At 41.1% G+C, this 17,352-nt stretch overlaps 1 protein-coding gene across 3 annotated transcripts in view; it reads left to right on the top strand.

The window, feature by feature from the left end:
* Positions 1-1,023: 1,023 nt before the first annotated feature.
* The window catches only part of TBC1D8B (TBC1 domain family member 8B), a 36,487-nt gene continuing 20,158 nt past the window's right edge, over positions 1,024-17,352 (top strand). For 2 of the 3 annotated variants that reach the window (XM_054839215.1, XM_054839214.1), the window contains exons 1-5: positions 1,024-1,244; positions 10,726-10,836; positions 14,660-14,778; positions 15,410-15,635; positions 16,567-16,807. In XM_054839215.1, the coding sequence (XP_054695190.1) occupies positions 1,115-1,244; positions 10,726-10,836; positions 14,660-14,778; positions 15,410-15,635; positions 16,567-16,807 (827 nt within the window). In that variant the 5' untranslated portion in view covers positions 1,024-1,114. Of the gene's footprint in view, positions 1,245-1,531; positions 1,636-10,725; positions 10,837-14,659; positions 14,779-15,409; positions 15,636-16,566; positions 16,808-17,352 lie in introns of all 3 variants that reach the window. The other variant, XM_054839216.1, reaches the window with a different exon arrangement.

Raw genomic sequence — 17,352 nt, 5'->3', positions numbered from 1 at the left:
AAGTGCAGTCCCTATGAGTATGAAAGCTGCTGTCTTCTTCCTTAACAGGAAGCAGAACAACTGATAAAGTCAGTCTGCAAATAATCTGAGCTAGTCATGGAGCACAAATGCTGAAGGTCTTGCAGACAAATCATGAAAATACTGAGACCATGAGTCAAGTTGTTGTTAAGGCAACCAACAATGTCTACTTTACTGCAAATTAGTGCTGAACCGTGTTGGGTGATAGAAGCAATGAGGCAGATTGTCTTTTTATAATGTGAAATGTAAACAGGCAACGTTGACCATATGTCTGCTGCTCCAGCGGGTGGGGCCGCTCTTCTGCTCCCAGTGTGGTCTGTGACCGGGGAAGGGACATGCACGGCCGCTGTGACTGGGGTGCTGTAGTCGGTGGAGGTCATGGCTCCCTTCCTTGCGAGGCAGGTTTTTCATGTGGGTTTTTTTCTGCACCTCAGTCTCTTGCTGTAGCCTAAGGCTTAGTGCTGACAGGAAAACAAATGTAAAAGCCAAACCGAGTCTCTGGTGACGTCTGTCTTCTGTGGTGAAAATGGGTCAGAACTGAAAATAGGCCTTCTCTCATTGGCAGAGAGGACACAAAGGTATCCAACCCGCGTTATGAAGGCGTTTTAGGGACACGCTGGAAGCCCGTCGCGGAAGTCCGAGCCCGCTGCGGCCCTGCCTGACAGGAGCGATATTGGGGCCGCATAGTTCCCGGAGAGGGGGAGGGGAGGTACCGTGTGAGGGGAGCGGAAGGAAGAGTGTCTCCCCGAGCCTGTGGGACAGAAGGAGCCACAACTGCAGGGCCGCGGGGGGCTGTCAGCGTAGCCTCCCCGTCCTCCCTCCAGCCGCCCCTGACGGCCGGGCAGGCTGCTGCCACACGGCGCATGAGGCGGGCGGCCGCGCAAGGCCTGACGGGAGCTGTAGTCCTGCGGCAGGGGCGCTGCGCCGCCACCCGGCCGAGAGGACTACAATTCCCAGCATGCCTTGGGGCAGGGGTGCTCCCCCCGCTCCCCCCCCGGCGGCGGTGCTTGGCAGCCGGGCTGTGTGCGTGGGAGCGGGAGGCCGGGCGGCGCGGCGGGCATGGGCGGCGGCGGCGGGGAGTGAGGGGTCCGCTACGATGTGGCTAAAGCCTGAGGAGGTGCTGCTGAAAAATGCCCTCAAGCTGTGGGTGCAGGAGCGCTCCAACCAGTACTTCGTGCTGCAGAGGCGGCGGGGCTACGGCGAGGAGGGCGGAGGCGGGCTGGCAGGTACTGCCTCCCCGGGGGCCGGGGCAGGGTCTCCCCTCGGCTCGGCGGCGGGGCGGGGCCGCCTCAGGCCCGGTCCCTCAGGGGACGGCGGGAGAAGGGGCCCGAGGAAGGGAGGGGGGGAAGGATGGCCGTTTGCCTGTCCTGGGACGCCCCTGCTCCAGAGGGGCAGGGAGGAGGGGAGGCTTGGCCGAGTTTTGGAGCCCTTGACCTTCATGGGGTTTCTCACGCGGTTCTCTTTTTCCTCCTTTTGCGTGTCCCCCCCCTCCCTTTACCTTGCACGAGAGAAGCATTTCGAAGGACATCCCGCTGGGAAAAGGAAGGTTTGATGAAGTTTCTGGCACGCTCCATGTGGGATGGGGCCTGCTGGTGCCCATGGCAGCACGGTGCCCAGGTGCGGAGCAGCCCGGTGGGGATGTGCATCCTGGCAGGGCTGGGGCAGCGGGTGCTTGGGGGCAGCTGCCACCCTTGGGGGGTTTGTAGAGCTGAGGTGAGCCTAGCCCAACACTTGGTACTGCCTTAACGGCCCTTTGCGCCAAAGGACACCCTGGCAGAGTTAGATTTACAGTTTATTGGAAGAGAAGATGTCAGAAGAAATGATGCATCTGTCTTGCTTTGGCAAGATGCTCGTTTCCAAATCCCTTTTCCTGCATGCATCTCAGGCTGCTTGAAATGAGCTCCTGCTAGGGCATTTCTGATCACTTACTTTAAAAACAAGCGTATGATTTCATGAAGCTTTTCAGGAGGGGTAGGTCAGGAAAGTGACAGGGCATTGACCACCATAAAATGAATTATCTCTGTTTCACAAGAACTTCAAGGTATGGAGCTGAGCTTCTATTCTTAATTCTTGTCTGTTTGTATTGTTACGTGCTGCAGGGACCCCAGCTACCACTGAGACCTCTGTTGTGGCAGTAGCTGTTCAGACTGGAACTGACTCCTCCGTAGTCTGGCGGCATCTGTCATTGACCCTGTCAAGGAGAAATGCTGCAGTGAAGCAGAGTACAGTTGTTGCTGGGTGGTATAGGGTTCTTGGGTGTCTTGAATGAATTGCATCTCTCTGGGTTTTTTAGGTTCTCTCTAATTCTGTCATCATAAAGCAAGCTATATTAAGCATGAGGCATAATTGTCTTGGTGAAACATTTATTCTTTCTACTGGACAAAAACACAAAGTCCAAACTTTTGGCTGATGAATTGCAGATGTGGAAATAGCCCTCCCAGCTGGAGGTGGGGCATTCTCCATTGGCATCTGAACCACTTGCAGGGCGCAAGGAAAGTGTAAAGAGAAACCATCACAAAATCCCAGATTCTCTTCTAGGCATATCATGATATTATAGATAGATAATGTTTGGCTTCAGCTTAGAACCAAGGGTGATATTTTGCAACCTTGGAAGTCTTGTGGTCATCAGGCTAGGGTATCTTTGGAAGCCAAGGAAGCTGAGTTGGTATGAAGATTGTCTTTCTGTGTGATAAAACTAGTTTAAGAACTGTGACTAAAGTGAAAAGATAAGAACTAGAATTAGGTGTTCATTTAAAAACATCCTCATAAACTTACAGTTGGACAGACAGCTGGGGCCTCCTAGTGCCCTTCCATTTTTGTTGAAGGTGAGGCTTCTGTCACTATTCTGTCCTTGATGGCATTTGACAGCGTGGAAGAACACTTGAATGGGATAGTTCCTCTAGTATGCTTTTTTTATGTGGCATTGCACATTTTATTTCTGTAGCTTTTCTCATAATGCTAGATTCATACAGATTTCATCTGTGCAAGTTGTGTTTTTCACTGGACAGAAACCAAAGATGTTATTGAATTAAAATTGTGGTTAAGAAAGATTAACAATAAAATTGGAAAAAATGCAGTTACATTTGTGCTTGCAGGCTTGAAAATATTCACACCTCCTAGGTATAAGCTAGTTTAATTTGCTATGTCTCATTTTAATTTTTTATTGCTATGTGTCACTCAAGAAAATTAGTGCTTACTTTAAAAAAGAAACCAATGAACAGCTATTATCTTATGAGGTCATTGCAAACGTGCCAAGTAAAGTCTTGTTCTCCTGAACAGCATTTTTCAGCTGGCGAGACAAGGCTAGAAGCAACTGGCAGCATTGGGGGACTGGGCGTGAAAGAGGCAGCCAGCAGTGCAAGACTAAGTCTTGAGGGAAGAGAGGGGCAGTGCCTCAAGGCAGGAGTGGGAAGAAAGGTGAACATTGCTGCAGGGTTTGAATAGCAGTAATGGGGACCGGCTGAGGAGGCAGTAGTAAAGGATTCCCAGGAATACAGGAGTACACATGGTAAGACAGACTTTAAGGAGGGCAGATGTGAGTTTTGATGAGGCAGCCAACAGCTGGAGAAGGTACAGACCAAGGAGAAAAAGATAGATGACAGCAGAGACACTTACCTGAAGGAAGGCTGGGAATTCTGGTGCTGTCCTAGGTTTAGAAAGAAGGCTGCAGTTGGGTTTGGTTGTATGACCCTTCTGGACCAATTTGTAATCTGTAGACGATACAGTTAGCTCTTAGGGCTTGTGTCCACGCACAGCATAGTTCTGAGCTGGCTAGTGTGCATAAAAATGGACAAAAATATCTTGTGCTGGTTTTACTTGGCCTCGGCTCTCTTTCAGCAGGCATGCGCCTGTTTAGCTTTACATTTGGTTCTCTTTCCTTTGTTAGACCTCACCTAAGGATACAAATACAGTAACCTTTTTGACTGGTTCTACATCGGATAATTCAGCATGTACTGTCCCAAAGTATATTGCTGTATGTCTGGCAGTGCAACCGTGTGACCGTGTCCTCTGGTTGTTCTGTCTTCTGCAGAGCCAGTATGGGAGAGCTACTGAGGTTTTCTAGAGCGTATTGATAAGAATATAGTTAGGCAAAACGGCCCATGTGCTGAAGCGCGTTTATGGTGACACAAAACCTGTCTTGTGAATGCACGTGCCATAACCAAAGTCTAGTGAGATAAGCATGTTGGTCGCAAAGATGTTGCTTTGGTTATAGTTTAGACAGGACCTTAATTAGGAGATGGGTATTCCTGGAGCAGTTATACAAATGAGTATTTGGTGTCATAAAATACCAGTCTTTTACTGAAATGTGAACAAACAAATTATTTGTTTTGTGCTTCCATTTTTTCGATTTGACTCTTTGTGCTTGAGAAATGTAAGCAAAATGCAACTGTGAGAGGAGAAGAACTTATCAATGAAGTACATGGTTGGGACTAGTCTTCCCTGCTTGTTGTATGTGCCATGCTTGGAAAGGTAGGAAAAAACCCTGACTCTTCAAGTCCTGGATTTCCTGTGGCAGTTATTGCCATCCTGAATCTGCAGAAGGCCCTTGCTGGTACTCCTGCTTTTTAAAATTTGTAGCTTCTTGTCTGCGTCATTGCTAGCTAGCTCGCAGGCATATGAGTTTGGAGGAAGGGGAGAAAGAGCTAGGCTTGTATGTGTGCTCTGGGGAAATTTTCCTTATCTGATATCTGTCCAAAGGAGTAATGTTAAAGTATTATTAAGTAGTGGATGTCAACAGCAAGGACCTTGTATCTGACAGAATTTCCTGGTGGACCAGTTAAAAAAGTGCTTGGTGATCTTTGTACAAACTTAAAGAAATTTCTTTTGGTAGGAACTGCAGGAACTGAGGAAACTTGCGCTGTAGGTAGACTTGGTTTGCAGCAAAGATTATGTTTGCTTTTCAAAACTTAAAGGTCTGTGCTGTAACCTAACTAAATATACAGTAATAGAATAAATGTCAGAAATCATTTATAGCTGCAGGTGTTTTAGCACACTGAGCATTTGGTATGGCTTGCTTGCTGTGGGTCCTCAACTGTGATGGGAATCAAAAGGAAAACCTGCTGGTTAATAAAGATCTGAAGTGATCTCTGCTGCATATTTTTTTCAGCAGCTGTAGCAGCTGTAGGTATTTTGCAATACATATATTTGTGAGACAAATAACACCACTCTGTTAAGAAGCATATTTACATTTGGGGATGACAGGCATGGAAATGACCAGCACATGCTTCCCAATTCGTGTTATACAGCTTTTTAGCTGTACAGAAGCGAAGATAAGGAGGAGCTGTGATATTTGTAACACTTTACCTACCAAGGAGACTAATACTTACCTTTTTTCAGAGTTGTGTTTCTAATTTTCCCTTCTTTCGAGAATATCTTTATTGCCGCAGATAGGCAAGATAGATTGCCATAGTGGATACACACCTTACTTTAATCAGTTACTGTTCTCTTACCTGAGTCATAACCACTGACCATAATGTACTTGAGTTATTGTAAATGGAGATTAAATCTTTTTTTTTTACTGAAGGCTTAAACTAACCTGTTTTACATCTCAATTGACTGAGAACATTTGCATCTCAGCCTATGCTCAGTATTTCATTAAGCTGAGGTTTCTTAGTCATGAGATCAAGTTCACTTGGGAAATAAAATTAAGCAAAAAAAGAGTTCTGTGCTTAATTTGAGGAAATAGAAAAAAAGGCTTTTATTCATAAGTTGACATTGATGTGTTTTGAATCAAATACACAGAGATGATGGCTTTTCGTGGTTTATTTGGCGTGTATTTGTATCTTACTTTATCTAGTGAAAACTGGGGCTTCAGTCTTTTTTTTTAAAAAAACTGAACTAAAATGCTCTGTAAAACTATTTGCTGTTAGGGAGTGAAGCTTTATGCTGTCTCTGTAAATTAAATACTTACTGTAGTAGGGATTTACAGGTTGGGTCTCCTGCATTGTAATTTGGCAACAGTACACTCTGGATGTGTATTTCTCCCTTGAGATTATATCCTGCACTGGAGAAGCCTTTGTGGAAGTTACATACCGTCTGCTATGTTACTCTGGTAGTTTTGGTTTCAATGGACCTGCGTCTTCTGATCTTTTTAAAGAGGTTTTGCTGAAAAAGAGGAGAGGAACAACTCTGCAGACACTGAGGTCACTGAAGAAGGAGAGGGAGGAGGTGCTCCAGGTGCCAGAGCAGAGATTCCCCTGCAGCCTTTGGAGAAGACCGTGGTAAGGCAGGCTGTCTCCCTGCAGCCCATGGAGGATGATGGGGAGCAGAGATTCCACCTGCAGCCCATGGAGGACCCCATGCTGGAGCAGGTGAATGCCCAAAGGAGGCTGTGACTCTGTGGGAAGCCCACACTGGAGCAGGCTCCTGGCAGGACCTGTGGAGCCATGAAGAGAGGAGCCCACGCTGGAGCAGTTTTGCTGGCAAGACTTGTGACCCCATGGGGGACCCATGCTGGAGCAGTCTGTTCCTGAAGGTCTGCAGCCTGGGGGAAGGACTCATGGTGGAGAAGTTCATGGAAGACTGTCTCCTGTGGGAGGGACCCCACACTGGAGCAGGGGAAGAGTGTGAAGAGTCTTCCCCCTGAGGAGGAAGGAGTGGCAGAGACAACGTGTGATGATCCGAGTGATCTCCCTGTCCTTATCTTGACCCTTTTGTCACATTTTTTCTCCCCCTGTCCAGCTGAGGAGGGGAGTGATAGAGTAGCTTGGTGGGCCCCTGGCCTCCAGCCAAGGTCAACCCACCACAACTATCTATCACAAACTTAGTTGTTTTACAGTATTTTTCCCCCTTTGGTTCTGCTCTGATTAGCCTTTGAATTCTTCACATTGTAGAGATGAGCAGTTATTGCCGAAATGAAGCTGACTGTAGCTGCAGAATATCACTTTCTGCAGTTGTTGCCACTCAGGGAAAGCTTTTACAGTATTTTCAAACAGCTCCTTTTTATGATGGTATAAATAAACTAAGAGTGAGAACTCGGTTGTCCATCGAAGTGTCTACTTTTCAAAATCCTTAATATAATGGTGCTGACCAGTGTTGCGCTAATAGAACATTTCTGTTTGTAAGGAACGCTTACAGTCTTATAAATATTTTATGTCCCTTAACACTTCTAATGCAGCAAATCAGGAGACTGCCTAATACAGATTTAATATAATTAATTATTGACCTCAAAGGTACTGTGATGCATTAGAGGAGAGAACAGACTTGTGCTAACTTTGCTTCAGAACAATAGTGCTCTTTTAAAAAAAGACAACAGCATGGTTTCTTTGCTTCCAATTCTTCATCAGTAAAATGGAGCTTATTCTACATTACACTAGTCCCACAAAGGATAGGAAGTAATCAGATTGCTGAGTATCATATATGTATTTAAAATCAAGAAGATTGTCAGCAGTAAAAGAGATGTAACTGACAGCTATTCCAGGAAAAAAAAGAATATAGTCTTTGAGATTGTGGGTTGAGGGGGACCCCAAAAAAAGGTGAATATTAGTACTCTCTTGATGTAGTTGGTGAAATAAATATAGAAGAACAAAGTGATGTTGCCCTCAAATGGCAAAATGCTGGGCAGTTATTTTCATGTAACATAATGGCTTTATTGCCATAAATGGGTACAACTGAGCAAAATTCATTGTTCCTATGTTTTGGTGCATGTCTCTGCAGCTAGTGTTGGTATTTTGTTAACCAACTATTTTAGAGACTTTTGGGAGGAACGCATCCTTATTTCAAAGCTCTTCTGGATTCCTTGCCCTTTATTTTATTTTCTAGGGTATTTTACCCTATTTATTTAAGTATCTGGGGTATTTCCCAGTAGTTTTACTCAAGTAGCTGTGAAACTGAAAATGTATTCTAAAAGCAGAGCCCTTTCTTTGTGTAAATGTGCATCACCTTCCATATCTACAGCTGAAATCATTTCCTGAGTGAGGCAAGAGGATGATTTAGGTGGAATTCCCAGTAGAAGCTGTGGGGTCTAGCTTTGAGCAGAGATGAGAGTAGATGACCTTCTGTAGGTTGTCCCTAAAGTTGGTTGTTTGAGAGCAACATGTACCACGTTTCATTAGCGAGGGTTTGGCAAGTATGGCCTGAGCTGCTTTTTCCCCTTGCCTCCCTTAGGGACATAACGCTAGTGTCTGGGCTGAGCAATTACTGATTTCTTTTGTTATCTACTCCCTTATTTTACAATTAATGTCATTATACAGGTGAATTTTAAATCTCTGCAACCCTGGAAGTGAATCATTCTTCAGTAGGCTTGTGTGAATGGAGTTAGCAGAGTGCCAGCAAACTGCTCGGCAGTGGTCCTGCTTGCCTGGGTGAACACAGGTCTTGATTTCCCATTGAGAAATAGCAATAAAAGGGAGTGCTTGCTGAAAGCACCCAACAACTTGTAGTTAGGGAAACCCTGACTGAGAATACAGTATTAAAATATTCACAGCTCATAGAGCACTTTCAGGACTAGCGTAAAAAGGTGAGACTGCTGATTCCTCGCAATTATGCCAGTGACCATAGCCGTGGAATTAGTTTGTAATGTTCTGAGTACTTATCAACTTAAGCGCAAACCTGTAGTCTATATCACATTCATGGACAAAGCAGTATTGACTAGTGGGACTGTTGAAGTGACTGATACTAACCTGATGTAGTTTATTGTGTCTAAAATCTAATGACCTTCCAACTGTTAGGGCATTTAGTGCTGCTTTCTAGTGCACTGTTGCAATCATTCTCTCAAGCTGAGCAGTTGCATCAACCTTAAAAATGGTGACTAGTGTCCTTGTACTGAATATCATAATAGAAAATATTAGGATAATTGTGAATGAAATAATAAACCACTTCCTTAAGCAAAGCCGACTTTGAGATCAGCTCAGTGTTATGACTCGTTCAGTAAGCCAAAGCTCTTTAAACAGAAAGAAATGTTATTATCTATTCAATGTTTGACTTCAGTTAGAAACCACAAAAAAAAATTGTACTTTCCAACAGTAACTTGCAATCTATGAATTGCAGATAAGACAAGATAGTATTTTTGATTCATGTAATATCTTTGGGGTTTTTTGTATTTTCCAGTATTATTATTCATTTCCACTTTTTTGAAGAGAAGCAAAAGCATTCTGAAACTTGAATAGCCACAGTAAGGTGGTCACACAGGCTCTGTGCTGAAAGTGTATCTTTGGGAAAACCGTGTTCTGAGCACAATTATGTAAACTCCTCAATTTTGTCTTACTTTGCTTTCTTGTGTTCTCTCACAATTGATATTTTCCGGAATTTGAGAAGGGGTTACTGGAAAGGAAGTGGAACAAAAAGTACCAGAAGCCAACTTAAAAATTCTGAAGTAAATTTAGAGGGATGAAATGATCTAAATCTAATGCTTCTATGGAATATCAAAAACTTGAATCAAAAGGTCATTTTCCATTAAACATGGAAGGGTACTTAAGGTGCTATAAGGATGTATTAACTTTGCATACAAGCTCTCTACCCTAACAATGGTTTTTTGGGAATACCCTGCATCCATGATCTCAGCAGGTTTGTGGAGCAGACTTTACAGCATCTCTTTGAGTAATTGCATCTCTCATATTTTTGGGGGTATTCTCATCTCTTATTTTGCATTTCTCCTGTAGTAGCATGCAAGTTGCGTGCGATTGCTTTGGCAGCTTTGCTTGAGTTGAACTTTCCCTTTATGTGGCCATGCTAGCAGGATGGCAAGCATAGGAAGTACCAGAAGGAAACATAAGATATTGTTGCTTGTATTTTTGTTTCTGTTATAACAAGAAGAAAAAGTTTTACTTGCACATCAGGATCCAAAAGCTTGTATTTTTTCTGTATGGATTTTTCTTCTTTTAGAATTCCCCGATTCTTAGATTTGAAAGGAACTTTTAAGGTATTTAGGCTAATGTTTTTATTACTGTGCAGAAAGAATAATTTGGCAGCCAAGATAAAATGCATACTCATTTTCTCAGGAAACTTCTTGCTCCCAGTTATGGAGAGATGAAGTATGTCTCATTAATTCGTATATTTTGATCTGAACTCTGTTTAATAGGAGCTAATTCAATATTTAGTGGCAGGGAGGTGACATGGCAGTTGTATCTTGGGTGTATAATCTATATGGGAATAATGCATTTTATGCATGTGATGGTAGGATGAAATATTAGTGTTCCATACTTTATGTAGGAGTTATTTGATAGACTGTTTATAAAGCATGGCAGGCATTTTCTAGCTATAGTGTGGTATAAGCAGCAATACTTTTGTTTGTACAGAAAGTATGGTATGGTATTCTCTTGTAAAAACAGTGAGATTTTTATGAATATCAGATGTAATGGAATTACAGTTTCCTAAGAGCTACTTCCTATGACTGGAAAACAGGACAACGGTAAATGACTAAGAGGTAGTTCAAGTACTGCTTGTGCTTGTTGAAGGCTTGGAACTACCATGTTGACGTTTCAGGTTGTCCTCTGGTTTACCATATACTATGTGGCTATCGCTTCCACGGGGGTCATCTCAAAAAACTTTCACCCTCATTTTGTGTTTATAATGCTTTCACTGGATGAAAATATCATCACCTCCCAAAGAGGTTCCTCTGGGAGCACTTTTTGCTTTACTCTTTTGTGCTTCTTATTTTCTCAGAGTTTATTAGTAGCATTCCTATTCACTAAGAAAGGAATCAGAAGTCAGCGTACATTTCAAAAACCTAGTTTCACTATGCTGTATACATTTTCTTGAATGCAACAGGTCTTCTTGTGGGAACATTAGATGCGGTATTGGATTCTACATCGAAAGTCGCCCCATTTCGCATCCTGCATCAGACACCAGACTCTCAAGTCTACTGGTCCATTGCATGCGGTATGTACTGTGATTTAGAAGATAACTGAGTATATAAAGTGAAAAATGAGGGTACCAAGTATGGGATCCATTTTTGGGTTAATCCTCTCACATCATTATTCATTCCTGTGACCTCTAAATGGTTTAAAATCACTTGCAAACCTGAGATTGACAGTAGTGTGTGGTTCCAGTTTTTCAGAATATACCTATGGACTCTTCATATTACGACTTTGATTGCCCGCTCTCTGCAGCAGTCTGTCAAGTACTGAAGAACTGCCTTGGTGCTTTCTTACAATAGCAGAGGCACCATCTTTTCTTCTGTAAGCTGCAAGTGTAACTTGACCCAGTTCAGGATGATAGGGATAAATTGACTTTGGGGAGTACTAAGTGTGCTGTAGGTAGCAATAACAGGAGCTGCTTATCCTAATGTTTTTTACTTTATCTTTGCTTGTTAAAATGAGCCAGGTTCCCAGTCATGGTCGGAGCTGAAGTCTTCCTCATATCTGTTGCTTTCGTAGCATGAGAAGTTCTGTCTCTTTTTCATGTTGCATTATGAATCAGTAGGAAATGGAAAAGAAAATTGACCTTGAGAGTGGAGTATGTGATTTTTTTCCTAGAGCACGCTTTTTGATAGTGTGTATGGGTTTATTGTGTTGTGTTGTTTGGTTTGGGTTTTTTTAAGTTTTGCAGCTTCTGCTGAAAATAAAGTCTTAATTCCTTTTTACAGGCTGCTTAACTACTGAGTGTCCAAAGAGACCTCCATTCCAAAAGTTGAGAGGACTCTTTTATTTATAGACATCGTTGTTTTTTCTTCCAAGGCCTGGTCTTGTCTTTACATTGAAATTGATTAATATCGTCATGTGGTCTAATGCTAAGAGTCACTGTTGTGGAATTAATCTATTTCTTAGGCTTTTTGAAAAGTCTCAAAACGTCTGTAATTACAGTGAAAAAGAACCATATGTTTTAGTTAAGTTTTTCACGTTTTAATTTTTTTTTAATTAGTAGTGTTCCTTAAAGAAACAAGACTCCATCTAGACTTCTCTGGGCTCTAGGCCTTCCCTTTAGTTGCCTGTGGCAAAATATGAGCTTTGCAGGAAATCTGCCATTCTGCAAACACTTACATGCATGAGTAATTCCATCAGTAAGTGCTATGCTGTCGTTACATTGGATTTTGCTGTTATCACTTTATTAAGAATCTTCATGGCTTTGCCTTAAATGAGAAATTGTGCCTCTTGCTGGTTTTCTATACAGTTAGCTACCTTCAAAATACAGATTTTTCCTTTTAGATGCTTAGTTAATAGTTTACACATTTCATGCTGTAGTGCTAATCTGTTCCTGTTCACGTTCTACAAGGACTTCTCTGAAGGGCAGTAGTCAGTGAGAGAACTGTTTAATAATGATTTACATGTCACTTTAAAATGGCAGCCTTATGAAGTTGATAGAATTTGAACAGTTTGTGAATTGGCAGTAAATAAAATTTTAGGACTACTGAAGAAGTCAGAACTGATGGTGACAGGCTATCAAAAAGGTACTTTGATAAGTATGTTGGAAATATACTTTGGGGAATTCTAATGCCATCAGGTCAGCCCTTGGGAAAACACAAAGAGTAGTCTTCACCTTAGGACTGAATTTATATCAATTCTGTGCTGTGTAAGTATACTTTACAACAAAAGGCTACATAATATAGTTGTACTTTGTGTTAGAAAACAGATTGTTCCTTCTGTGAAGTGAAGAAATTGAAGAGACTACAATTTGTTCTTGCTATTACATATTGAGGGTCTGAAACAGTGCTTCTAAATCATTTAAAAATGTATTAAAAAGTTTCATCTTTACTGTGTCCCATCTGTGCCTCTGATTCACACTGTGACTCAAATAATTGGTCTACATGAGTAGTCAGAGAAAAATAATTAGTTTGCAATTTAATTGCTATGTTAATTACTCTTCGTATAATTTTTTAAAGTGTTGCAAATCCACCCTGTGTGGTGCAGTCTGACTATTTAACGATATTTAGAACAATTTCTATTCATTCCCAAGACAACTTTAACTAAGTCTGTGGAGTCCACTGAAAGCTGTTTAATTAGTCTTTACAAAATAAATTGAGAAAAAAAAAGAAATTGTTAAAAGTGTGTTCTTGCTTAGGGGTATTGATAGTATGTGATTACACTGACTGATTGCATTTGTGAGCATTCCTGTGGAGGATGAAACTGCCAATTAATTTATATTCTAGAATCCCTTTATTCAAAACTATGTATATTTTTTCCTTCTCTCTCCCTGTCTCCCACTATCTGATGGGGAGCCACCTGTCTCTAAAGAACCGACTATTGAATTTGCTGGACCTCTACTGTTTCACTACTATCATCTCTGCTTATTACTTATTACCACTTGCATAATTGGTAATTGAGTATGTGAAAAGAGTAAGAGGAATTATCATAAGTGTTTTGAAGTTGGCCTACCACGTTCCTCTAATTATAAAAGTAGCTAGTGGGTAAGAGTGTTGCTTTGTATTCAAAGTAAGCGAAATGTATTTCTGGAAAGTTCAGGTGAGATAGATAGGTTTTTCTTTGCGGTAAAGTTGCAGTGGCATTCACCATGTAGTAGCTGCCAGCTCTCTGAAACCTGGATTACAAAGCAGTGTAAAGTAAATAAAGTAACAAGGTTGGCTTCTCTCTGAGGTGTTTGAAAATGCAGTATTTATATTTTTGGAACATTGAATTTTATCTTGGCTCTATGGTTTCTACATTCCTTATGGTTATTGATAACAGTTTTTTTAAGTTACTCCTCCTCTTGTACATATGTAATGAAAGAAAAGAAAACAGTCTTTATTCCCATGTGTTTGAGTCCCAGAGGGTCCAGAAGAAAAAAATACTGATTCTGGTGGTGCCAAACATTGACTCAAGGATTGCTCAGCTTGTATGAATCAGTGAGCCTTTTTTCCTGCGTCAGGAGTTAGTTCTAGTATGTGTTTTCCATAAGGGGTGCAGCTGTGCTTCTGTCCTCTTGTAGAAGCCTGCAACCGCATGAAAACAATGGATTGTTTGGAATGACAGCATAAGCAGCACTTTATTTTAGGTAGGATGACATTGTTTCCTGAACGGTGTTTGCCTAAGCTTTAGTGTGGTTAGAAATATAGTTAAAATGGGACTTGATAGGGAATGAGGTAAAACCATGACACATACTGAGTACAAGTAAGTAGCAATTGATTGATTGTTGTAAGCAGCACAAATGGTTGTTTCGTGTATTCAAAGAGAAATCTTTGCTACCTTCCTGGTTACAGTGATGTATTCTTTACATCCTTACACGTTAGAAGGGATTTTGCACAGCAGGTCTAAGTCTTGGAGTTCTAATCTGGAAACTGTCATGGGCCAGTGATCAAAGCTGAGGATATCAAAGGCCCAGATTTCATTTTCTTCTTAGTCTCATGAATTTGATCTCACATTTGGCACCTTCTAGACCATTAACCTGGGAGTGTTCTAGTGATGCTCTGCTATCCATGTTGGAGAGGTGCTGCTGGACTGAAGGAACCGTCAGTCCAAGTCAGACTTCGGCACTGGGCCACACAATGCTGACAAAGCTGAGATGCTTCTGGATGTAAAGGCTAGAAATAAACTGCGTAAAGGGCTTGAAAGATTAAAAACACAGCAGTGCACATTTTTAATGTACACCAAATACATTTTTAGTGTACACAGGAGTTGGACAATAAATTTGAGACTTGTGATTTGGACTTGTGTATCTAAATTACTCTGTGAATCAGGAATTTGCAAAGTATTCTCTTGATTGATATTTTTAGTGAAATGATTGAAGTCTGTTCTAATTTTAAGTAATACTAACTTTCTCTTTCAATCAGGATCCAGCAGAGAAGAAATAACAGAACACTGGGACTGGTTAGAACACAATGTTATGAAGACTTTATCAGTATTTGATTCAAATGAAGATATTACAAGCTTTGTCCAGGGAAAAATAAGAGTAAGTAACAGGCACATGGCTAACTGGGAAAGGCTAAGTATTTTTTTCCTCTCAACATACATGAATAATATGTCCTCTTCAGAATATGAAAGGACAGCACCGTAATGCTACATACTTCTGATTGGGTAGTACACAGCTATTAGCCACAACACACTCCGCTGTTGCTGTTTATCTGCCCCACAGTTAAGTAATGTTGTTTGACATAAATTCTTCTTGGTAATTGATGCACCAGATGCCTTTTAGTTGTCTAAAACTGATGATAAATTATTTCACAATTATTTTAATAATACCTGGGAAGTAGATGGTATTTTTTGTGAATGTGCAACAGTTCACTTTATATATGCTAAGTATTTAACCCAGGAATTCTTGTGATTAAGCGAGGAAAATATATCTATTTCAGAAGAGGGGACCTGGGAATTTGTGTCTTGCCTAAGTTGTATGGGAAGCTTGGTGCATGAGTCTGAAATAACCCATTTCATTTGTGACCTGTGTTTTGACCCTCAGAGTATTCTTCCTCTTCTAAAACTTACTGTCCTGTTAGGAGAATGCTGTTGCTGTATGTGTGCAGGGGGCATATATGACACCCACCCACATGGATACATATATAAAGTAACTGATTCTTTTGGTTTAGGGTTTGATTGCTGAAGAGGGAAAAGGTTCTTTTGTAAAAGAAGATGATCCTGAGAAGTTTCGTGAAGGTCTTATGAAGTTTGAAAAGTGTTTTGGATTGCCAGAGCAGGAGAAGTTGGTTACCTACTACTCGTGCAGTTACTGGAAGGGCAGAGTGCCCTGTCAAGGATGGCTTTATCTTAGTACCAACTTCCTTAGCTTTTACTCATTTTTGCTGGGAGCAGAAAGTAAGTAAGCCTCGATACTAAGCCTAGTCCCTTCACATTTTACTGTTTATCTTTCAGATTTGGAAGGATTCTTCCTATGTCCTAAGGGAGCTATTTTGCCATGTGAGCAGGATAGAAAAAACTGCAAACATAAAATACTTTATGGCAATGAGTACATTTGTGTAACTTACTATGCAATGTCCACTAGTTTTCTTCCTCTATGTAAGCTTCAGAGAGAAGGCAGACCTGTTGCAGTTGACTGTAACTAAAAGTTGTCCATCATCTTTAGTTCATGCTGCGTATTAATTGAGCCTGTGAGAATTAGAGTTATTTCTTTGCACACAGACTTAGTATTTCACATGGGTGCACTATGCACTGGTGATAATTGCACACATATTTTTTTTTTCCTGCGTAACATTAGTTTGAAATGCCCAAACAAATGCCTCTAATAGTGTGAGCTATAACTGTATTTATGTGAAAACTAGAAAGCATATAGAAAGTAGGATCCTTTCTAAGCTAATTTTCATTTATAGTGGGAAATGTCATAGCTAGTGGGCATGGTTCCTCTAAATGCCAATACATGATCAATTTGCTTTAAGAAGCCCTATTGATAAACTGTTAAAGTGGGGTAGCTTCTATGACGGTGTTTGCAATTTGCAGTTTCACATGAGAGCAAAAAAAAGGTGATGTAAGCTTGTCTTTTCATGCATGGTGTATCTTCGAATGTTTTTCTTTCTATAAAATTCTTTCTGATGGAATTATTTTATAGGAATTGTGAAAAAGAGTGGTTTTTTGTGCCTGTGAGTTTGTAGCCCTTTCCAAGTGGGTTATCATTTAATTGTATTGCTTAATTATGTTTTATTAGTGCTGTTGACTAGTACTTTTCTGTTTTTAGTATGAGGGTAGCAGCTAACGAAAAGTTACTCAAACATGTTTATATTTGTATTTTCAGTAAAACTTACTATCTCCTGGGATGAAATATCGAAACTTGAGAAGACTTCCAATGTGATTCTGACGGAGAGCATTCATGTGTGCTCCCATGGGGAAGATCACTATTTTTCCATGTTTTTGCACATTAACGAAACGTTCCTTCTCATGGAGCAGCTGGCAAACTATGCTGTTAGGAGACTTTTTGACAAGGAGACATTTGAAAATGACCTAGTCCTTCATGACCCCCTGCAGATCACCAAGAGGTAATATATTCCTTAGAGTCTATCTGCTCTGGGCCCAGTACTTATTAGGCAGAGGGGAAGAGAATCCTTGTCTCAAGGAGATGTAAATGTCAGCAAAGCTGGTGTTCTCTTAAACGAGTGTCTCATTAAAATTTGGGATCAAAGCAATGCAAGGCATTGTAATTTATTGTTACTTTGCAGTATCAAAAGTCTGTATGAAGGCAGGAAGTTATCAAACCTTCAACTGTAAGGTTTTTAGCAGTTTGAATTTTTAAAAGGCATTCTAGCAGCATTTAGGATTAGAAAATTAAGAATGAAGCTGTAGTGTCTCCAAAGAAACCTGATGAGGAAAGATAAGGTGGAGAATAAATCATGTAATAAACATGTCTAAATAATAACTTCCTGGCTTTTCTGCCACTGAAAATAGCTGATAAAATCAATGAGTTGCAGATGGGTGCATGGCTTTCCTTATTTATGACAGTATTTCAGGCAATGGGAAAGATGTGTATTTAAGTAACCTGATAGTTAGGGTCCCTTCCTGCTCAAGGAAGGTGTGTGATTATTCC

The sequence above is a fragment of the Grus americana genome, chromosome 12 (genome assembly GCF_028858705.1).
Source record: "Grus americana isolate bGruAme1 chromosome 12, bGruAme1.mat, whole genome shotgun sequence".
In the NCBI taxonomy this organism is placed as follows: domain Eukaryota; kingdom Metazoa; phylum Chordata; class Aves; order Gruiformes; family Gruidae; genus Grus; species Grus americana.
This window is presented reverse-complemented; position numbering and strand designations above follow the sequence as displayed.